This window comes from Trichoderma gamsii (genome assembly GCF_001481775.2).
Source record: "Trichoderma gamsii strain T6085 chromosome Unknown Scaffold_7.2, whole genome shotgun sequence".
Taxonomy (NCBI): Eukaryota; Fungi; Ascomycota; class Sordariomycetes; order Hypocreales; family Hypocreaceae; genus Trichoderma; species Trichoderma gamsii.
This window is the reverse complement of record NW_020171344.1, coordinates 311,818-334,521: the sequence shown is the minus strand read 5'-3', so window position 1 is coordinate 334,521 and position 22,704 is coordinate 311,818. Positions and strand designations below refer to the sequence as shown.

Here is a 22,704-nt window from a genome sequence, read left to right as displayed (position 1 = left end):
ATATCATTTACAATGAAGAATTGTTCTTACCTTTCGACTGGCTGATGGCATTGCAAAAGTCAACTGTAACGCCTATAACCCAAAACCCGTTCCCATAACTCCAAAGAAATCATCACTCATGCCCAGTCCCATTCCGTAATCCTCAATGCCACTGTATCCATCGTCTCCATTGTATTTTTCACTGTCTGCCTCCTCGATTCCAGGTAAAGCATCCCCTTTGAACCCCCAGTTCCTCGCGGCCATGAGCGCAAATGGCGTCGTGCCTTCGCTGAGCTCCTTCCACACCATGCTCAGCTCCCCTAGCATTCGGAAGCAAAACCAGAAATTCCCAGACGATACTCGCTGGCCACCTGATTCTTCGACAGCTAAGAGACCGAGACCATGTACTAGAGCGCATCGCAGTATGTGCTGTACGATAAACGGAGGCAGATACTTGACTTCATCTGTCGACTGCAATGCCCTTAGGAGCCGAGAAATCGCCATGGCCGAGGCAGTAGCAGATCGGAAGACGGCCGGGACGTTTTGAACCATGCCGGGGTCGAAGGGGTTGAGGAACGGGCGCTGGAGATTGGTCAAGACGGAGTGGTAGGAAATCCAGAAGACAACTTGGACCCTGTCCGGTTTCTTACTGCGACTAATGTAGAGGCGTTTATCAATTCGCTTCCGAAACTCTAGCATCTCATTGTTTGCTTTGGCATACATGGCTTGCTTCTCTGCGGATGAAGCGCTGTCAAAACTCGAGGTGTACCTGGTCATTTACATTAGTCAAGATCAGTGACAAATATCATTGATGTGGCTCACAGCGCCACAACATCTTGCAGCTGGGTTGGAGATATTTCTTACATGATGTCGATATATTTTTGCTGGATGTGATATAGGCGACATTGATGGTCAAAGGTAAGAGCAGCCATGTCAACAGCATCCGCCGGTACAGTGTCGATATAAGGAGTGATGTAGTCAACGTCCCACGGAATCCCCGATGGGCATCCCAGTTTGGGGGTTGCGACTCTGAAGTAACAAAGAGGTCCTCTGATTAGCTTCACCTGCTTGTGTGGATTTATACAGACGTGAACTAACCTGTCCAAGAAATATAGCGACCAAAACGTTCTGATGGTGGCAATTTCATTGGCTGTGTGCTCTCGCTGTGTCGCGTCTCCTATTTTTAGATGGTTGGATAGACCAATGGCCATGTCTACGCGGCGATATTCATTTCATATATGAGTAAATGTGGGAAAAGGCATAGTAGATCATGCTGTCTCCAAAACTTACAGTGGTATAGATGACCTTTGGCAGAATCCAGCTGCATATGCTTGTACCAAGCAAGAATGACCAGAGCTTGCAGCACAGGGAGGCACAAGTGCTCTAGATAGCACTTTTGAACGAGGCTCTCTGCGTATGAAATGAATGTTTCCGCCATCTCTTTGCTGGCCATGGGCGACGAATGTGCTGCAGCGCCAAAGAGAGCGCTGTAGAGCAGTTGCAACGCTGTGTCGTTGTGGGGGAATAGGTCAGAGAAGTTGAGCCAGATGGGGTCGACAAACTTGTAGAAAGGATTTAGATTCTCGAGGAAGTGTGCCTTTAAATGTTGCTTCAGGCTCAAATTGGCTTCAATCTCTAGCAAGAACGTCTCAGTCGATGGGATCGGTTTCGGTGCCGGCGACGGCTGGGACTCGTTTTCAAACGTGGGCAGCTGCGTCCTCGAGAAGATGGAGAATCGGCCTGGGCCAGCGAGAAGCGGTGCGCCGTCCTGGCCAAGGAGGGAGGCCCATTTCATAGAGCTGAAGTCGTGTAGCGCTTTGAGCGTCTTTGGCCCATAAGGCAGACGGTTTGCTGCCTCTGAAGGCGACAACTGACGGACTCGACGCGACGATTCCAAAGGGCCTGTATCCTTGGACTGGTCCAGGGATGCAGACAGCATCCGGACCTGGTCCTCAAGGGCTTGCACATAGTCACGGTCCCAGTATTTCTGCCTATTGCTCACGCGCTATTAACTCTGCAAGCTCTTCTAAAAGGTATCATCTCACGTCGACAACAAAGATACAAGAGGACATCCTTACCGCCGCGCAGGTCGAGCTACTTCGTAGTGACAGACAAACCGATGGGCCTGGCAATTGCCGCAGAGGGGCTTCTCGCCATCGCACTGTAGACGGCAGTATCAGCATCGACTTTGATCCATCAGGTAATCCTGGTCGGCAAAGCTACCAGCCCCATCGGAACTCCGAAGCGGCGGCAGTTGAGCTATAACTCATCCCAAACTGTGCTGTATCCTGTCGCCCAAACAACTCCATCTCCATCGCCCGCATCCAGCTCGCGGCAGTTTGCCAAGCCGGCGGAGAAAATCGGGGCCTAGCATAGGAGAGCCTTACCTTTGATTTCCTCTTGCGGCAAGGCTCACAAGCTAATTGCGTGCGGCCCGACGTGCTTCTTGGCTGTGGTTGGCGGCTCGAAGACATCCGGGTTTCTGTCTGTTATGGATCGTGGAGAAGATCGATCAGGCGGAGACAAAGAGAGGCGATGACATGTGCCTATTGCGCACCGGCGAGCGAGGGGAAATTTTATCACGTCGTACTATGTCCGCACCCCCTTACGGTGGTAAAGAAAGGAGAAGCGGCAATAACTAGCGGCGAATACTGCTTGACACAGGATTAATAATAATTTTCTGATGGGTTACATGGAACTTGTCGAGAGTGGCAGAAGATGAACTCGCAGCATTATCTCGATTGGCGGGCGGCTCACGATGCCGATTGGAGCAATGAGAGCGCTGTAAAATACCCGTAAAATGCCCCATAGCGGGAGAGGCGTCTAGATGCCGAGACGACGGGCGGCGACGGGCTTTAATCTGATCGAATCGGTGTTAAGGCGGCACCAAGATTGTAGCAAGAAGATGAGATGACGTCCTTTTGTGAGTGAAAATGGCATGGTCTCGTGACATAATACCATAAACAAGGAGCGTATAGATTAGTAGTTGTCATGTCTTTACTATACTCTAACTGATTACCATTCTCTCCATCTATTACAATACTGCCATTTCGTTATTCCCAATGACTTCAACAAGGGCATCTGCATATCCGCCGCTTCAGTGTCGCTACAGCCTCTGCATCCGAACCCTGAGACCCCCCTTCGGCTTCAGCGTCAACGACGGATGCACATACTCCACGTCCGCGCCATTTACAGCTTCCAGGGAGAAATGACTGAGCAACTCGACAATGATCGTCTTAATCTCCAGCAGGGCCAATGCTCTTCCGGGACACGTTCTCGGGCCGTTGATGAAAGCCTCGATAGCAAACGGATTCGCCACGGCTCCAGTCACTGCGTCCCATCGATCTGGGTTGAAGACATTGACATCTTCTCCCCAGATGGACGGGTTGTAGTGAATCATGGCGGTAATCGTTGTGACGGTGGTTCCTTTAGGGATGGCGACGCCTGCAATTACAACGTCTTCGCCGGTTTCCCATGGGGCGGAGAGGGCCGGCGAATAGAGTCGTAGACTCTCACTTACGACGTTGTTGAGGTAGGGGATACTGTCGATGGCTGCAGCACTGAGCTCCGGTTGCTTCTGTTGGGCTGAAACGATCTCTTGGCGAAGTCGCTTCTGGATTTCTGGATACCTGATGAGTGCGTATGTGATCCAGGTGAGAGTCCCTGCTGTGGTTTCGTGGCCAGCAGAGATGCATTGGACGACCTATAAATTAATCGTGTTAGTACATGTCATCAGTCGCATTTTGACAATTCTCGGAACCTTACCGTATCAATCAGTACTTGCTCCGAGACTCCCTTTCCCTCAGAAAAGTTCGCCTCAATCATATTCGTGAGAAAATCCTTCTTCTCCGGCTTTTCATCGCTCTGCTGAAGTCGCATCTGTTGCACGCGCTCTTGGATGAGCTCAGCCAGCATCGTCCTCATGGAAGTATTAGCCCGGATGAAGGCGAGATTCGCCTCAACAGGGAGCCATCGCAGCGGAATAAACGGATTGATAAACATGATGAGTTTCCCCAGAAACGGCGGGTCGAGGATTCCCTTGTAGCTTTGTTCAAAAGTGAGTTGCGAGCTTTTGGACCTAAAGTTGGTGATATCCCTTCCGAGGAGCGCGGTGCTGATGACTTTGAAGGCTGTTCGATTGAATAAAGATTCAACTATTCCAGGTCAGTACATACACTTTGAGAGAATGAGAAGAGTTTATAGAGTACCTTCAACTACTCCCCTGTCCTCCCCTTCTATCGCCTTGTCAAGTATGTCAGATAGTTCCTTGGCTTTGTCCTGGAAGATTGGCAGCATTTTTCGCACGTTGGGCTTCGAAAGGGGTCCTATCAACCTTGTTAGCCAACTCAAATCTTATCTTTCATGATGCCAATCCGAAGGCTACTGACCAACCATGATCCTTCTCAGCTGCCTATGCGCCTCCCCTACCCCAAACAAGAGCCCAGTGCCCATCATCTCGCCCACTAGCTTCTCCTGGAAGCTCGGCTTCACAAACGAATATGCATATACCTGAAGCACCTCACGAGCTGCTTCTAGGCTATTTACTAGAAGAACTTCTGAGTTGCCGAAGCTAAGGTACCGAATGAAGGGCGCGTCGGGCCATTTGCGCACCCACTCGAGAAACAAGTCGTTTGGACCGGCGGCTTTCAGCAAGCGGATAGCTTGACCGACGAGAAATTGGTTATCCTACGTTAACGCACATGACTAATTAGCCTTTGTCGCTTTTCTTTCTGATATTTCAAAGCTCAGCTCCAGCAGAGATGCCATTTACCTCTGGCCCTGGGACATTTCGCAATTTAGAGAAGTAGAAAGGATATATCAGCGCCCATCCAATCTTGCGTACGATTGTTCCCAGAACATAGAAGGCGACGCCGCATCCAGCTGCCACGGGAACTGTAGCGCAGTTGTATTGCAACAATAAGACGACGCCAGCACAGGAAGCCAGAGTCACAACGAGAGACTCCATCTTTTGCTGCTCTCAAAGCGGTAAACCCTACTAGAGTTTAACACTTAATAAAGCCAAATTCATCAGAAAAGAGAGCTATCAAACGAAAGGGCGCCAACTCCATCTTTATTGATTATCAAGAGGCACATGGCCGTTGGCCCGTAGGTGTGCGGAGATAGCGGCGGGCCTTGAAGCAAAAACAGGGGTTGTAGCCGTAACCAATACTAGTGATTGCATGTCAGCTGGGGCACCGTCAATTCGATGCGTTAGTTACTAAAGCTAGTACCTACACGAAAGAAATGATATTGCATCGCATCATCGGACGCTATGAGATTCCACCTCGGCCGTAGCATGTGGGCTCACAGCTAAGGGGGATATGAGTAGAAGATAAGCTAGGCGAAACTGTAGACTACGAAGCAACAAGATTGGAAATGGAAACTCATTTCTCCTGAAAGTCTCTATAACATGGTATAAGAACAAGCCTCTATTCAGCTCTCGCTCACGGGCCTCTATACAGTCTTTTAGCGAACATTCTCAGACTTCAACATCGCCCTAGTCATGGACACCTTGTCTCTCTCCAACTCATGAATCGCTAGTGGAGCAGCTTGCAGCAGCCACGGCTCATAGTGCAGGACTTACATAACACGGTCAACGACTTACATAACGACTCAGTATTAATATCAATGTAGAGATCGCTGTGAAATCACTGGCCAGCGGTGTGTGTTTCCTCCAGAGTGGATACCGGGGTGACAAGTTTGCCAATCGAAGTGTGAATTATTGCTGTGATTCGGGCTAAAAGGGCGTTACGCCCGCCCTAAGTAGATTAAAAAGCGCAGCCCTACGGAGTATCGTATCAGTTGGGTGCAGTAAGCGGGAGAGCAATATTCTCGAATATTCGTAGTAGTAGTCTAATCAGTTGTGCGAAGAACTCTTTAAAAGAAAAAAATTGAAAGGCAATGGGTCTTACAGCAATCTTTGCAATATGGGGGGAAGCCATAATTGATCCTCCAATCATCGATAGGCCGGCACAGACACACACCAACAGCATGCTTGACATTCTTCAGCGTTGCCGACTGCCGTTAAGCGCTATTGAGCCCTTGCAGGCACCAAGGAGGTCGTAGAGCTTGACGTTTTTTCAAGAAGAGAGCTTTGGATTATGTTCTTATCCATTTGTGTAGAAGTCTTCACAAGCACATGCTCCATTTGATTACCTATTCATACGAGTAATCAGAAAGCCCGCTGCATATCTGGAGCAGTAAGAAGCCCATGACAGGAGTGTACGGCATGTTGATACCAATTTAACCTTGATGCCCAACCCTGCTTCAAGTCTGCTACGGAGCTTCAAACCGCTACGGCTCGCGGACTTGATCGCCGCCAAGAGTTACCCGATTCCTCCGCAATACCCGATCCCTCCACGATGCTTGTAGCTCGAATTTCGGAGTCTACCGCGAAAGCAACTTACTAGGAGCTACGAAACGTCTTTCTACCTCCCCCTACTCCCTCTCCCCTGTCACAAAAATTAATCTATGACATCTATGCCTTTCTCACCCACGCCAGACTAAAGACTTCGGCACCAGCTCTCGAAACGCCAACCTCTACAGCTCCGCTCTCGCTCTTGACGCTCGTTGCAATCTTCTCGCCCTTCCTCTCTAGCAAGAGAGAGTTTCCAGAGGTTTCGGGCAGCTTATAGAAGCGTCGTCCAAACTTGCTGAGGAATCCCTCAAGCTTCTCTTGCGTAACATCCTCTTCGCTGATGATACCACGCTCAATTCCCTCTTCCAATCCCAGGAGCACGAGCTGCGTCACGTAAGGTTGCGTAAAGACACCGGCTGGCGCTTTGCCTTGGGCAGCGGAGGTCTTGGAGGTGATTGGATGAGGAGCGCTGTCGCTTCCACTATCAAAGAATGCGTATTAGTATTTGGTGATTAAACAAGAAAAGGAGGCTTATCAATGTGTCACTTACAAGAAGAATTTGGGGTTGCCGCTGACGGCGGCCTTGAGAAGGGCATCCCTGTCGGTGGGCTTCTTGGGGATGGGCTTGCAGAATGCAAAGGGGTCGCAGCAGGCGTCGGCCTCTGTCAGGTAAAGATGATGAGCGGTAATGGTAGCTGAGCGCATATATGATCAGCAGATTATTCAAAGCTAAGAAAGGAGCGAGTATAAGGGTAGTCAACATTACCTCCAACGTTCGATCCGCAAGCCTTGACTGCCTCTACGGCAGCCGCTGTGGTGCAGTGTTCAAGCTTAAGTTCATGAGCGTTAGCATATATAATACATCTCAAGAATTGAATGGAAAGATACTCACAATGATGCGCAGGTTAGGGAACCTCTCATGGAGCTGCTTGAGAGTGGGGAGAAAGGCCTCTTCTAGAGTTGTGCCCTCCGGAGCCAAAGCCTCCAGGACCTCTCCATGAAGGTTGAGCACAAGATCATGCTTTTCCATGGCGGCAAAGGTATCATAAAATGCTTCAATATTTGCCACTCCGTGCTCAGAGTTGGTGGTTGCGCCTACGGCGTGTTAGTCCTAATACGCAGCAGTCTTCATATGAAGAAAGGCCGATATCTCACCCTGAGGATACAACTTGACACCGGTAACTCCAGCTTGGGCTGCCTTCTCTATCGTCTCTGGTGTGACTGAAGGATGAAGCTGAGTCCTATTTAGATATAGGTCCATTATTCAGGTATGGTGACGATAGCTTACATAGAGAGACATGAGGAAATGAACATTGGGCGCAATAGCCTGGAGCTTGCCTTGGTACTCAACGACCTTGCTTATCATTAGCCATGTGAAGAATTGCATGTAGCTCACTCATTTATAGGGGAACATACTTGGTCAACAGTTGTCAAAGGAGGCACCTATGAAGGCTGTTAGTCACCCAACGCAGTGTCAAGTCAAAATATCTGCACCAATATGCCACATCAAAGACACAAATACTACACTTTTCACATACAAGATTCGGCATACTATATTATCCAGAGTCAGCTAAATTCCTAGACTTTCAACTCTTCTCAAGACACTCAACATACACAAAAGCAGTGTCAACCCCTCCTTGCTCCAGCGTCGGCACCACCACGTCCATCATCTCGCCCTGGCGCAAATGGACGTGCATGTCCGCTGCGGCCGGCAGCTCCAGCTTCTGAAGAGTCTTGAGTTGCATTTTCTCGTATTGAATGCTTCTTTTGAAACAAACAAGAATTGAGATGAATTGTTCAATGTTCAAAAGAACTTGCAATGACGATGCTCTCTGTGTCTGAAATGCCCCGCCACTGGGAAAGGTTTTTCTCCGATTTTGACAAGAGCCAACGCTCGGAGCTAAGCCTTTTATAGCAATACCTTTAAATTCCAAGTTTACGCAAACAAACTTCAGGACTCAATCTTTTACTTCATCTCATAAAAATCATATTGAGTCGTAGCTCATCATATAAATTCAAGAATCATTCTTCAAAAGGTATGCGATTAGAATGTGAAAGTCCCGCCATCCAACCTCCCCCATGGCACTATTCCGCAACCAGCACCTTCATCTTCATTCCACTAACAGAGTCCATACACAACACCACCAACCAGAGCCAAAACCGTCACGAGGTTTGCCGCAATCTTGTTACCAGGGCTCTTTGGGCTGACAGAAGGTTTGCCAGATCCAGACGTCGAGCTGGGCTGGCTCGATCCAGACGTGCTTGTCGAGTTGCTGGGAAAGACCTGGCTCCGGGCACGCTTGGGAAGCAGCGCCGTCAAGGCAGAAAGGGCATTCATCTGCTCTCCAAGGCCGACCTTGCCGTCAAACGCACTGTTTCCAATCCAGGAGAATCCACAGGCTGTTCCGGGCTGTCCCGCAAAGCCCTTGTCGACGGATCCGCTGCAGGCACTGGCAGCAGCCTTTGCGTTCGACTGAAGCAGGGGCTGGATGGTAGCAGCCGTGTACGGAGCCTGTTGTGTGGTGGCCTTGAGTGATCGAATGAGGAAGCCCTTGTAGCTCTGCTGGTCAACGTTGCACAGCCCCTTCTCCTCACATATGGGCTCGTACAGAGCGCCGTTCTTGACAAAAGTCGTCGAAACATCCTTGACAAGACCGTCCACTCGCGTCTTCCAGTCCGACGACGAGGTGGCATTGTACATGACTGCACTGCCGTCCAGGAAGAGGGCCGTGCTCATGCTAGTTGGATCTTTGAGCACACTGCTGCAGGACTCTACCTTGAGGCCGTCGAATACCTGGTACGAGTCCGAAATGAGGCCGGCTTTTTGCTCCCATTCGAAGATCTTGGTCGCCCATTCCGAGTACGTGTTGTTGTTTGTCTGCTGGAACAGCCTGGCCGCGAGGTCAAAGAAGACGCCGTTGGACGCCGAGTTCTTGTAGTCGTAGCCCGCGTTGAACGCAGCAATTTGCCATCGAAGGCCACCGCCACAGTGGGAATCCCATCGCGGAACAAAGTCGTTGAACACGTTCGTGGCCAGTTCCTGCCAGGTCGGCTGGCTGCTTCCGAGTCCATTCTCATCGGCGGCCAAAGCGGCCAGCGCCCACACTCCTTGATCATCGTTGCCTTCAGTCATCGTCTGGTTCAGCGGGAGAAAGTTGTTGTTCTTGCCCGTTTGCCACAGCAGACCCTGCTTCGTCAAGGAGAGGTAAGTATCATCGCCGGCGTAGGCCGTGTAATCGATCAAAGCTGTAAACAAAGCACCCGTTTCCCACCCTACAAAGGAGTCAGTGTTACACGCTTCATCTAAGCCGTGAATAGGGGAGTCGAACAGAAATATGGTTGCGGAAGATTGCCTGGGATCTGGCCCGTCTCGTTGCCATTGTAGTACTTGGCAAGTCCATACGCAATTGTGCTCGCACCAGCCTTGATGGAATCTAGAAATCTTTCGTCTTAGTCCAGGGCATCCGTAAGCATCGGGATATCGACGCACCATCGCTAGTGAAATCGACTTTGATAGCGCCAGCAGACGCTCCGAGAAACGCGAGCGCCAAGGCAGTTCGTTGCATGGTGAACTTCATATCCAAGACTTCGATAAATCGATAACTGCGGAAAGATTGCCGATCAGATAAAGTCTCCACGTAGATCGCAGCGCGCCAGACGAGATCGGCGTCACTTTCTAGACTCGCAACGAAAACGAGCGGTGGTAAGTTGTCAGACGCGACACAGCAAATAAAGGAACCGGTGGATAAACGAACGAAGCCGGCACAAAACGAGAGACAGCTGCTTCACGAGTCACGACTTGAACAGGACAAGACCGATTGAAATGAGGTTGAAGAGTCGAGTCTTTTGACAGCCAGTTGACCTTTTCGATGGATTTTACCCCCTGGCTCCGCTGCCAAGCCTCAATAGAATCCTGTCACTTCTAGAACTAGCGCCTCATAGTCTAATTGCAGCCTGGTTGCGGGCTATAAATACATTGGCCCAACTTTGGGGAAAAAAAAAAAAAAAAGGTCATAGAATAGGAAGCGATTCCTCCGCCGCCTTTCCTCCTTGAGTCAAGTGGCCGGGAACCGAGAAATACGAAGTGCTGCATTGAGTCGGGGTTGGCTGCAAGTTGAACAGGGAATGTTGTCGCAGTCTGTCTGGACAGGCTTCAGAATGTCACTTCGGCGACTGCCTTTTTGGGAAGTATACGATGTGCATGCAGATTGAATACGAGAACTGAGGCTCGTCAGCCCTGTAACTGGGGACTATTTTTGCTGCTAGTGATATGGTTGAAAGAACAGGAATACTAATCGACATTTCGGCACTTTCTTGCTTGAAGTTGATTTGCGGAAAAATTGGTGCAGTTTGTTGTCAGAAAGTCTTGTCTTAACCTTACAGGATTGTGTATTCTTGTTTTTACTGCTTGGTATGATCCGGCAATGCGTCATGGGAGTTGAAGACTACACTGGGGAGACGTTATGCTCAACCTCGGCTTACATGGTTGAATGAATGACTCGCTCACGCTATGATGACAACTCGAAATCAGCTGGCCACAGAGTGAAAATATTCGCCCTTTTCAATAAGATGATCTATTTTCTATTCTGTCGCGACTCTAAATCAATGGCTGCTGTAAACTCGCTACATCTCTGCTATCTTACTGCTCAGTGATTGATATGTCTTTGGTGAAGGTGCTTCTCAGAGTAGTAAGCCCATATCTTGGGCGGTTGATATGCCAAGAAATAATGCCATTTCTGAATGCTATCCACACCTGGCTTGCCAGCTCACTACTCCATTCATCGCTGTTGCTATTGTTGTAATTCAAACAGACGCTAAGAAAATACGCATTAGTGTATGACACCCTACATTCGGATAATCAAAAGTTCAACGGACCTGTGGAACTGGATAAAGGCTTTATCCAAAGAGCGAATGGCGTCACACAAAAGGTCCATAGTCTCGCATAATGTGTCTCGAAAGTTCCATCGCGTATCAGAATTACCTTTCTGGGGAAATGCGGAGAGATGACCGCTCTGGCGCTTGGCTTGTGTCTGGAGAGACATGTAGTTGTGGGCCTCACCAGCCAGTATCTCCTTGGGGAATGACAGCAGGTCATTGATCAGATTAATGAACGTCGTAAGAGGCACCACGCTTATAATCCAGTATTCTAGTGGGACTTCAAAATCAATGGCAGGTTTGAACAAACCAAGCATGAGAGGGCCAGAGAGCCCTGTAAGACTTCTGAAGAAGTATGCGAATCCATTTGGGCAGCAACCATGATCATCCATACCCGGCTGGATTTGCGAGAAATGCGGTGGTAGGGCCTTCGCCAGGCTGTCTTCCATAAATGATGCCTCTGCAAAGCTGGCCCAGCCATTGGCGCCAATAGTTCCCATCCGAGGATCATTGGCTCCAAAATGCCGAGCGAAATTTCTAATGACTTTGAGATACATAGTTGACCATTCATCCCTTCTAGAATCAGACACTCCGCACCATAATTGATAGTGGAAACTTGCAAAAGCCTTCCTAGAAGCCGCGGGAGTGACGCCGTCATCCGCAGTGAGCCCTGCTGCCAGACCTATAGCCATTTGCAGACGAGTGTCATGGTGAGCATGCGGATAGTAATACTCGACAATAGCTGCAGCCTCGTCAAGTATTCCATTCAAGACTTTGTCGTCGCAAATGCAGACCTTCTTTAGATTTTCTTTGCTCCAGGACGACAGATCGTCACGAAGCTTGGAATCACTTGGGGAAAAACAGTGGGAGAAGTTGATTTCTGAGAGGAAAGATGACAGTGCAGCATCTAGACACTTGATTATCTCCGCTTTCTCATGTTTTGCAAGAGGCCTGACATCCGCAAAACTCAAGATGTCAAACTGGGGTCGAGAGAGTAGATTGTGGAAGACGCTTGCCATTTTCACCTCGTGTACTCCGTAAAGCACTAAAGAGCAACTTTAAATGAAAACGTAACCAAGCCAAGTTGATATGATAGAAAGTAGAGGAAAAAGTGCAAGAAGAAGAAGAAGAAACAGCTTGCAATTTGATAATACACATAGATAACTATGGATATTTCAGTTCATATGTAATAGATTTGAGCACTGACTCGAGCACTGACCTGAGCAATGCGAAGGATCTTGCTGCGGGTCACCAAACAAGGCAAAAAGTACGAGAAGAGCAATTCGGAATGCCACATAGGTACATACAAGCAATGTAACTGAAACTCGAAATTGTATAGTAGAGTAAAGCTTGAGAGGGAGACGAATAACTACCTACATAGGTAGGCACAAGATGCGGTGGGGTCGTGTGGTAAGTACAGGCTTGGGCTATATTCATCTCGTTTTTTCCAATTCGCTTTTCATCATTTCGGACTTCCCTCTTCGGTAACAGAATCATCGCGTGAGCTTCGTGGTACTTTTCCATTCAAAGGATCTTTGTAAAACAAGCGGGGCAGCTGAAATGTTCGATAGCGCAGCATTACCGACTGCGCTTTTCATTCGTCGCCTGATTTGCAAGTAGTATTTTGCCAAGCCTTTGAAATCATTTTATGAAGACTAATTACATATCAAGATTCGAAAGCTAATATTCCGTGAGATTTGTTGATTCCTCAGATATCATTAAATGACTATACATGAAACATCTGGCACGCAATATAGATGTGTCCTAGATTCATCGTAGATACGTCCTAGCTAAATCTTGGAGTGAACAATTAGCTAGATGTACATGCGGTAGCCGAGTATAAATATATGAAGTCACCATGTTTTGAGCATGATAGCACGCCATCGGTAAAAAAGTGAACCAATTACACTTTTTTGCTTCCAAATCGCTATTACATACTTCGCGGCACACGAGATGGTAATAACACCGAATTTCTGAATGGGGAAGATGTAACCTTGCTCATCAGAGCGTGTGTTACACCACCGGCTATCACCCAGAAAGGGCAAACCGAAAGGATCAAAAAATTCCGTTAGTGTCTCAAAGAGAGCTTTTATATGCCTCATAGTGATGGGATTCTAAATTCATGAAGCATCGTATTAACGTCTCGTCTCGCTTCCTCTCTTAGTTTAGTAAAAGACATCTACTCCATCTACTTGATCTACTCCATTTACTCAATCTACTCAATCTACTTCATCTACTCAATCTACTCAATCTACTTCATCTACTCAATCTACTCAATCTACTTCATCTACTTCATCTACTCAATCTCCGCCATCTACTTTTTCTACTTCAACTACCTTGATTCAAGCCGCTCAAAGAGGTACCAACATATATCCATTCATCCTATCTCAATAAACAAACATCTATACACCTCCTTTCCCTCCCATCGTCTTTGTCAACTTCCCAGTAAATCTATAACTCAGCCATCAATTCCCACTCTCCTCCACCATGCCCCTCATCACTGCACTCAACCCCTCCAAAACACTCTTCTCCCACTCCCCTCCCCTCACCCTCTCCGCCCTCTCCGCAGTCAGCACAAACTCCTCCGGCACCTTCACCGTCCTCTCATCCTCCCCCAATGCCAGCATCATCTCCGAAACCGCCACCGCGCACCTCGCCGCCACCGGCATCCCATGGCCGTTATACCCACCGCAGAGCCACAGGCCTCCCTTTCCACCGCCGAGCTCCTCAGGCACTTTTCCCACAAACGGGTAGCCATCCGTCGTGTAACCCATGATGCCAGTCCACTGATACCGCGCCCTCAGCTCTTCCTCTTCTTCCTCGCCCTGGGGTCGTAGCTTCAACGCCGGACGAAGACTCCGGCGCAATCGTTCAGCCAACTCCTCATCAATACTATCATCCTTCCATATCCCTTCTCCCCCTCCAGGCACATTCACTCTCTCACCGCCCACCACAATCATTTGCAGCTCATCATTCCTCTGAACCAAGTAATTGTCACTCTTCTCTGCCAACCAAACATGGCTATGCTCCAGCGCCACATCTCCATCCGGCGGCTCCAAAGCAGCAACCTGCCCCCTAACCGGCACGACCAACTTGCTCATCTCAGGCAGTAAATGCGACGTATAAGCATTCGTAGCAAGAAGCACCTCATTCGCAACCACCTGCCCTCTCGGCGTGTGAACAACCCATTTGCTCGAGTCCTCCGTCTGTTGCAAATGCGTCACCGGCGTGGTAGTCTGCAAGTTAAACACCTCGGGCGGCTGCTTCGTAAAAAGCGCCTCCAAGATCCAGGCAACAAGCTTATACGGCCATAGCTTTGCCGCAAAGGGTTGATGCACCACTCCGCGGGCATGTCCCGGCTGCACTCTAAAGTCAGCAATGCTTTCTGGATCCGTGTAGAGCTTTGCGCAGTCCTTCAGCTGAGGGTGGTGGGCATTGAGGTTGGCAATGATCTTTGCTGCAAGGTCGACCAGTTCGTCTGTAGGCAACGCATGAACGCCGCCAACACGCTTCCAGTCACATGGAATGCCGTATTGCTCGACGAGGTTTTCTAGGAAGTGATACGTTTCGAGTTCAAAATGCGCAATGTGCGGCTTGCTGGCATAAAGGAATGGCTGACAATGCCCTCCGTTCTAACAATTGCAGCCCAAATCGTCAGTCACAAACACGCAAGAAATAAATCATCAGATAGAACATCAAAGTCATCAGAAAATAAGGAAACTCACCCTCCCCGTCGCTCCCCAACACGCCTCCCTCGCCTCCAGCATCAAAACCGATCTCCCCTTGGCAACCAGCTCTCTCGCAGCAAACGCACCAGTGATTCCGCTGCCAATGACGATGACATCTGCGGTAGGCGGGAGATCCGGAGTCGACCGCCGACCCAAAAGGACATACGAAGGATTCTGCAGCCAGTATGGCATTGTGCTGTGCGGAGTTGGCAGGCCAGATTGGCCATCTCGTAATGTGGCGGTCACCATGGTTTGTGTTGTCTTATTGGTTGTTTGTGCTTGTCTAAGTGCAATTGGGTGCGCAGATGAGATACTGAGTTGATTGAAGGGATGGGAAAGATATCAGAGCTTATATGCTACAAAGTCACAAATCTATGTAAGGAAATATGCATGCAATATTGTCTACCAAATATTGCATGTGATGATGAAGGAGAGACAATTCGTCACCGGCTACCGAAGCCGCTGCGTCGTGTTCATGCTACGTGCGCCCAATGCGGGGTCCAATGGCCTTGCAGCTCCGTCGTAGTGGATTGCCATATAAGTTAGTGGTGCTCGGAGATCGTCGTCGAAAGTCGCATACTACAATGGTTCAGTGAGTCACAAGATAGGAGCGTTCGCACATTCATTTCTTTAAAGATATCATATCGCATTTATTCCATTTCGTCGTGAGAATCATGAGTGACACACTTTGTATCCCCGAAGACTCCGGAGAATTGCCCTCAAGATCCCTTCCCAGTTCCAAAACCAATAGTCCCCAACGCCGCAATTGACCTATACATTCCAATGTGTATCCTCCCTGTCTGCAAACCTTATTCGTACATCAGTTACCGAAGAACACAAGCAACTTCTCGCTCATTATATATATACATGACAGTGCCTTTCGGGCCTCATCTTTGATCGTGTTTTGATTAAACACTAGTAACGTGCTTTTGTCTTCCACCAACTCCAATAAACACAGGCTTTTATCCGAAGCCATTCCAATTCTAGCCACGTGCCGTTGCCCTTTCTATTCGAAACCAAATATAGTTGGTACTCGCAACCGGTGGTAGCAAGTATGGCCTCCATGTGCGAACAAGCCAAAGTAGTCGAGTAGCCGTGACCATATGCTTCGTGGGAGGTCCCAATATAGTCCATCTCGCCGGCTAAAGTCGTACCTGCCGAATTGTAATGTATAAAAAGAAAGACCGAGTCGTTTCATAATCCATCAGGGTGCAATGGGTCGATGCCCCTAAAACAAAAAGGAAAAAAATCGCTATATGCTCAACCAGACGATTTGACAAATTCAAACACAAACTCTTTTCATCGACTTGTACGTGTTCCGGTACAAGGGTGGAGTAACTCCAATATCGATCACAAGCATCCTATATTCTTGGATGTATCCAGCTCTCTGTTTTTGAAGCAATTAGCCCTAAAAGAGCACAGAGCATATCAAAGTTCAACAGGTGAAAACAGGTGAAAACAACCAAACAAACAAAAAAGGTCATCCCGCTCGCTCTTAAATATCTGTCATTTCAAGGTCGCTGTCGTTGATGATGGAGACGGGAAATAGCTCAGAGGGGCCCCAGTTTCCCTCGTAGACGATGGCGGGCGCATTTCGGTGCTCTGCCACCCACTGCAAGCCTTCCAAGGCCAAGACCTCTTCGATGTGTGGTCGCTCTTCCGGCTCCTGCTGCGTCATCCACCTAACAATAGAATCAAGGGAGCTGGGGTGAAAGACTTCCACCATAAACTCAGGCGGCTGCTGAAGTTCCGATCGCTTAAAAGATCCAAAGAGATTGCCGGGGCTGCGAGGCTTCTTCTCGATCTGGAGTTCCTCACTCATCGCAGACTCAGTCGGGTTACCGAGGGCGTCCCGCTGAACTTCGCTTGACGGGGTCCAGGTGAGACTGGGCACTTCGGAGAGATCACCAGACCTGAGGGCAACCCAGGTAGGTCCGTTGTCGGGAAGCACCACATTGGCCGCTGCCTCCAATGTCATAAGGCCAAGGGAGAAGATATCGGCAGACTGATCGGTCTTGCCCTCCAACATCTCTGGGGCCATATACTCGCGGTCTCCCTCGATATCCATATATATGTCATCGGAAACAGCCTGCGCCAATCCGAAATCACCAATCTTGATGACTCCTTCAAAAGTAATCAGAATGTTTGCCGGCTTCATATCTAAATGCATAAATCCAGCGTCGTGGATTTCTTTCAATCCCTGTAAAGAACGTAGCAGGTTAGCAATGAGGAGGGAAAAAAAGGATCCGCTGGATCCCAAGATGTCAACTCACCAAGCAAAGATCTTGCAAGATCTTATAGATACGAAAGTCATCCAATCGACCCAACTGCCCGACGTGGGCCAAAAACTTATCCAGAGTCCCTTCTTCGCAAAACTCTGTCTGGATGTAGAGATGAAAGTTATGCTCCCAGTCATCGATATATTGCACAACATGTTCGGCATGTGACAAAGCTCGCAGAATATGAGCTTCACGCAGCTTTGCTTCCCTATCTTTGGGTCCATGGTACGGCTGCTTGGTCTTCTTGACAGCAAAGACCTGAGTCTTGGCAGGGCTTCTGGCGTGGCTGTCAACTGGGGTGAATGAAGCTGGAGTAAAGGAACTTTCAAAATCCTGCTTTGTTACACGGTATACCGTAGAAAATTCGCCTTTGCCAATCTGCTCAACTTTGTCGAACTTGGAGTATAGACTGGCATCAATATCCAAGCCGGTGTTGCGAGCATTGTTGACAGGAGTGACAAAAATGCTCGTGGATGAGCGAAAGTTAGTCGGTGTGACAGGAGGCGGCATGTGCGATTCTCGCCGGCCATCTCTGGTCTGAGAGATGGACAGCCGGCTGGTATCCAGCGGCAGCAAGTTTTCCTGGGGGGTTTGAGGAGTGCGTCGTCCATCGGGGCTCACTGATTCAACACACATCATCTTAGTAAGTACATTTTTGGATAGTTTCGAAGGCACTCGACTGGAGTGCGTCAAAGTTGAAAGTTCGGTAGTGAGTGGCTGGGGCGCACTGAGCCCCCTCCGGGTCCTTGCCCGTCCGTATGAAGATAAAGAAAGAGGATCTGTTGGAGTTGGTCCACAGTCTGAAGGAGTAGATCGATCGGCTTTTGGATCTGCCTCCTCGATTTGGTCCTGAGAACTATCGGACATATCCGGGATCGACTTACAGGTTGAATCCCGCGATTGTGGGGGCTTGACGGCTGAAAGAGAAAGGGTCAAGGTCCGGTTGGCACTCGGGCTTTCTTGAGAACTTTCACTAAAATTACTCAGGCCACTGAAGCTTGGTGTTAGAAGGTTCTTGGTCGGGGTTGGCGGAACATCGCTTTCCGCAGGGCTTGCAAAGTCGACGCTATCGGCAAACAGTTTGCCATCATCACCGTCAGCACCAAGAATGCTCCCACGGCGGTTTCCCAGGACGCTGCTACGTTGGAAAATTGAGAGGCCTTTGCCAGGATTGGCGACCGTATCGGGGGCACGGCCCATAATGGGGCCGAAAGGGGTGGAGGGAATACCGCCAAATGATTTGCGGACATTCCCTCTCTTCTTTCCCGAACTGCCAGGTGGCGGGAAGGTAGCAAAGGGATTGATATGCTTTTTGCATGGCGTGTCGGGAGGCGCCATCTTCTTGTCGGCCTCTTCTTCCAGATTGCGATTTACTTTGGAGACAAGGCCGGTTGAGTTGAATGCACCAATCCAAAGCTGATGGGTCTGGTTTGGCGTGGCCATGGTCCTTTGTTCAGCGGCATGTCGACTAGATGGGCGCATAGCACCAGGGGGTAGAGATCTGGAGAAAGGATGTGGTTTCGATGCGACTTTTGCGGGCGCATAAAAAGATTGCTCCTCAGTCAAGCTGTTGCCAGAGGTTGACGTTGTGAGGGTCTTGGACAGCGGATGTGGCTGGTGGCTTTTGTTTTCCGTCGCAGCACTGGCGCCAGGTGCAAAGGGGTTTTCGTGACCAGCTGTCGGAGGGACAAAAGAGTCTGCAGAGAGACGAGGCCGGTGTCGGACTGGCGTAGATACATCAGCTCCCAGCGGCGAGAGCTGTCGCTCGCCAGAACGTTTCCCCCAAGAAGTCTTGTCGCTATATCGTTGCTGTAAAGTTGATCTGCGGAGAGAGGATGATCGCTTTGGGATATTCGATGCATGAGTCGGAGACGCCAGGTGATCACGTTCAGAGATGGCTCCTCCAATGCCAGACAGTTCGTATTCAGGGAATTCATCTTCATGAATATCAAAAACGCCAGGTTGGGATGCGCTCGAATTGAAGAGGTCTTGAGACTGCACAGAGTTCATAATGCCGTGTAGACTTCGTCGCTTCGCCACCGGGCTGCCTTGGTTTGATTGATCCAAATTCATGGTTGCGTCACTGCGCTTCAGCGCGCCTGTTGCTGGGGTCATGGATGGATCACTAGTTTCTTCCAGCGTCTTGAGAAATGCAAGCTGAGAGGCACCGGTGATATCAAACTGCACAGTAGAGCGGGTTGATCGATCCATCGCTTTTCGTGGTGCTGAGTGCTCGGGAGTCGTGCTGTTGTTGTTTTCTTGACCTAAGAATCTGGGTCGGAGAGGCGATATTGGTGACTGTGAAGAGGTAGAGTTTCCAGAATCGGGGGTCGTGGACAGGGCGCGCTTTAAAGGGCTTCTAGGAGAAACTCGAGCCCGGGTGATGCGCGAAGGAGGCGCCGCTTTAGCAGCTTTGACGGACCGAAGCGAGAGCTTAACGCCTGGCCGAATGGGAGTCTGCGTTTGCGAAGGTGATAATTGCGGGGCGCTAGCGACAAATGGTGAGTCTACAGTTGGCGACGCTGACGAGGGAGGCTGTAGCACCGGCCGTTGCTGTAGCGGCGTGGTGGCAAGTCGTCGATTCGGTGATTTTGGTGAAGCTTGTCGTGAACTTGTGAGGCCGTGAGAGTTTGCACGCGCCATAAGCTTCGTGGGAGATTTTGACATGGAGCGTCGAAGGTTGCGCACAGTCGTGGGGTCCATATGATGGGCGTGAGTCGGCGAGGGCAGAGCCAGAGTGCCGCCACCGCCGCTGGAAAAGGACATGGCACTGGAATGAAGGCAGTGCAAAATAATGATTGGAGAACTTGTAACGCTGCGAAGATGTCGTGGCCCAAGGACACCGGCCAAAGGAATGTCGATAGTATGGAAGGTTGAGGACGTCTGATGTAGAGCGCAGCGTCGGATTAGCTTGTCTCTTAGGAAGGGATTATATATGAAGTGCACTGTAGATGGCTCTCTCGTTGTCGGTATCCCTAATATCGGTAGAAAAATCCGTGCATGGCAACAAGAAAAGTAAAATGTAAACAAAACACAAGAGTTGGTAAATCGGTCCGTTGAGGAGTCGTAGCTTGAGATGCTGGAGAAACGAAATCGAGTTGAGATGCTGTGGCGTTGTGAGAGGCGCAACAGAGATCGGTTGTATGATGATGTATGGATAGAGATTGCCCGGGAGGGCTATTCCAGATTAAAAAAGGAAAAGAAGAGGAACCCCAGAGACAAGCCGCGAGAGGATGATGCCCAAGCGGGTCGCATAGATCGGCGGCAAGCAGGCGGGGCCGAGAGTCAAATATAGGTCCAGCGAGAAGTCGTGCCAAGTATGAAGTAGATTCGAGACCAGCAGAGGCAGTCACGGCATGACGCTCGGTTGCTCGCGGGGGTAGAGAGCAGAGGTAAGAAAGACGGAGAAGAAAACAAGAGATGCTCACGATATGTGGGTGTCTGGCGCTCTCTCTCGCAAATATCGCCCCCCTCTGTGTAGATATAGATTGCGGGCTGCGCTTTGCGTCGACAGGCGAGGATCGCAAGGCCAATATTCTGCTGGGTCAATTCGCAGCCGCAGATGCCTTTCGTCAGCCGCCCTCGCTATGCTGTCGCCGTCGGTCGCTGCTGTTGGATCGTCGGTCGAGCTCTCCTGGTCCGCAGTGACTCGGCTAAGGTGTCGAAATTGACTTTGGCAACGCAGCGGCTGCCCTCGATGGCCGTCGTGGAGGCGGTGACTCAATAGCGAGACAGAGTAAAACACAAAGGCAAAGACACGCAGGGAGAGAGCGAAAATCCACAGCCAAGGCCACGCAAGCGAGGTCTGGACGGCGGATGGTTGGTATGCAGAATGTGCAAAACAGGCGATGCGGCATGCACGGCGAGGGAGCGAGGCCAGGTGCAAGTATCCGTACATGGAGGCTGGTCGAGAGCTGGCCTGGCTGGCGGTTGCTCTTCCGAGCTCCAGGCGCAAAAAGGCGCGACTGCGCTGCTGCATTGTTTATCATCTTACCCAACGCGGCTTAGCGCAACACGCCGGAACGCGTCTTCAGTCGTTTATAGTGGAGCCCATTTGGCCTGTCCCCTGTGGCCGCCCGGCAGAATTTGCCCCCCTAATTGGCCGCCTTGTGGTTGCCAGCCTTTGCTTGTACCGGTACGAGTGCGCTCCCCGAAAACGGTTGAGCAGGACCCCTGCTTGGAGACCATGCCCGTCTCTTTTCCTTTTCTTTTTTTTTTCCTCCTCGTATCATTCTGCATTATCTTATATCCAAGCTACCTACCTAGCAGCATAAAGAGACAAATAGCCTATCATTGTCGAATAGCAGTAGCAGTTTGAAACAGCAAGATACATGTACCATGAATTCGAATGATCTGTCATCTAGTCATCATCCATTGCAGCCGGCGAGACATTACATACCTGGTGATGGCCTACACCTACCGGAGCTATTCAAGCTCCCCACCGACGACGAATACCAAGTACACACCTCCAAAGTACTTGTACAACCCCTCATGCCGCTGCGTCCGAGCTCAGCAAGTCTTCCTAAGCCTCTTCTCATGAAAGGAGAGCTTAAGGCCTGTTGCTCATAGATTTCAAACAAGCGCCGTGCTTCAAGGAAAGGTTGCCAAAGCGCCGCAACGCACTCAAGCACTGAACCTCCAGGAGGGGCTGCGGATCCAGGAACGGCGCCTTGGAGGAGGGTCTTTGGGGTCCAATGGCGCCTATTGCTACGCCAAGCTAAGCCGTAGCCTCGATGATCAAGTATGGGACCAGATAGAGGAGGGCGACAAGTGGTACAGATTGGCTCAGTCGTCTGTTGCTCCCTGCATGTCTCAGCATCGTCTTTTTTTGCCTTTGTCTTAGCTTCGCCACTCCCCAGACTCAGGGTTCATGCGTCACTGTAGCGCTTCGTACGCTTTGTAAACAGCGGAAGCAAGCTTCTAAAGAATGAATGGCCAATATACCGCGAGTAGCCCACCGAGCCCAGCCGCGCTGGCAGAGACAAACAGCGACTATCTGTGACAGTTTTCACCTTCTTTTACCTCCAGTCTCTCCTTGGCCCAGTCTCTTCTGTCGGCTTCTCCAGCCGGTGGGCAATCATTGCTAGCGTAGATCGGTGAAGGCGACTCGTCAGTGTCGTCACCGATCAAAACAAAACAACCCCAGCCATTGTTTACTTACACACATCGCCACTGTTTTGATCTCCATTAAGCCTACGACGCGCTCAAGCCACCAAAAGAAAGCCACTTACTCATAGGTAAATCCCTTATCTCGTCACCTCCGTGCCTGTTTCCATGCGATCCAATTGAGTTTGCGCCTTGAGTGAAGGCGTCCCTTTTTTTGCAAGTCTCCATAGGTCATTTCGCTTCCTCGGATCGCTCTCCCGGAGCCATGCAGCTGGAGCTTGCTGGCTGCGCACGTTCTCTAGGTTCTTTAATGACCCTTTGCGCTCGAGGGAGGATGTGTACAATCCAAGTTGTCTGTGGTAGGTAGCTGAGTACATGT

General features: G+C 49.9%; 5 protein-coding genes across 5 annotated transcripts; all 5 read right to left on the bottom strand.

Annotated features, from left to right (window-relative positions):
- Positions 1–72: 72 nt before the first annotated feature.
- Positions 73–4,945, bottom strand: TGAM01_v202763 (hypothetical protein; the record flags this gene model as incomplete). Its single annotated transcript, XM_024549060.1, has 11 exons — positions 73–748; positions 844–1,008; positions 1,078–1,192; positions 1,270–1,970; positions 2,058–2,140; positions 2,737–2,761; positions 3,153–3,682; positions 3,745–4,133; positions 4,188–4,304; positions 4,368–4,665; positions 4,751–4,945. The coding sequence occupies 11 exons, from the start codon at positions 4,943–4,945 to the stop codon at positions 73–75; spliced, it is 3,294 nt and encodes a 1,097-aa protein (XP_024406175.1).
- Positions 4,946–6,457: 1,512 nt separating this feature from the next.
- On the bottom strand, positions 6,458–8,082 carry TGAM01_v202762 (dihydroorotase, homodimeric type; the record flags this gene model as incomplete). The annotated part of the gene is made up of 9 exons (XM_024549059.1): positions 6,458–6,818; positions 6,888–7,032; positions 7,104–7,167; positions 7,230–7,432; positions 7,493–7,571; positions 7,626–7,691; positions 7,754–7,780; positions 7,876–7,888; positions 7,952–8,082. The coding sequence occupies 9 exons, from the start codon at positions 8,080–8,082 to the stop codon at positions 6,458–6,460; spliced, it is 1,089 nt and encodes a 362-aa protein (XP_024406174.1).
- Positions 8,083–10,976: 2,894 nt separating this feature from the next.
- TGAM01_v202761 (hypothetical protein) lies at positions 10,977–12,231 on the bottom strand (the record flags this gene model as incomplete). The annotated part of the gene is made up of 2 exons (XM_024549058.1): positions 10,977–11,151; positions 11,213–12,231. 2 exons carry the CDS (start codon positions 12,229–12,231, stop codon positions 10,977–10,979), a joined length of 1,194 nt encoding a protein of 397 aa, XP_024406173.1.
- Positions 12,232–13,677: 1,446 nt separating this feature from the next.
- TGAM01_v202760 (hypothetical protein) lies at positions 13,678–15,189 on the bottom strand (the record flags this gene model as incomplete). The annotated part of the gene is made up of 2 exons (XM_018802215.1): positions 13,678–14,844; positions 14,938–15,189. The coding sequence occupies 2 exons, from the start codon at positions 15,187–15,189 to the stop codon at positions 13,678–13,680; spliced, it is 1,419 nt and encodes a 472-aa protein (XP_018664570.1).
- Positions 15,190–16,435: 1,246 nt separating this feature from the next.
- TGAM01_v202759 (wee/wee-unclassified protein kinase) lies at positions 16,436–19,985 on the bottom strand (the record flags this gene model as incomplete). Its single annotated transcript, XM_018802214.2, has 2 exons — positions 16,436–17,140; positions 17,214–19,985. 2 exons carry the CDS (start codon positions 19,983–19,985, stop codon positions 16,436–16,438), a joined length of 3,477 nt encoding a protein of 1,158 aa, XP_018664569.2.
- Positions 19,986–22,704: the final 2,719 nt, after the last annotated feature.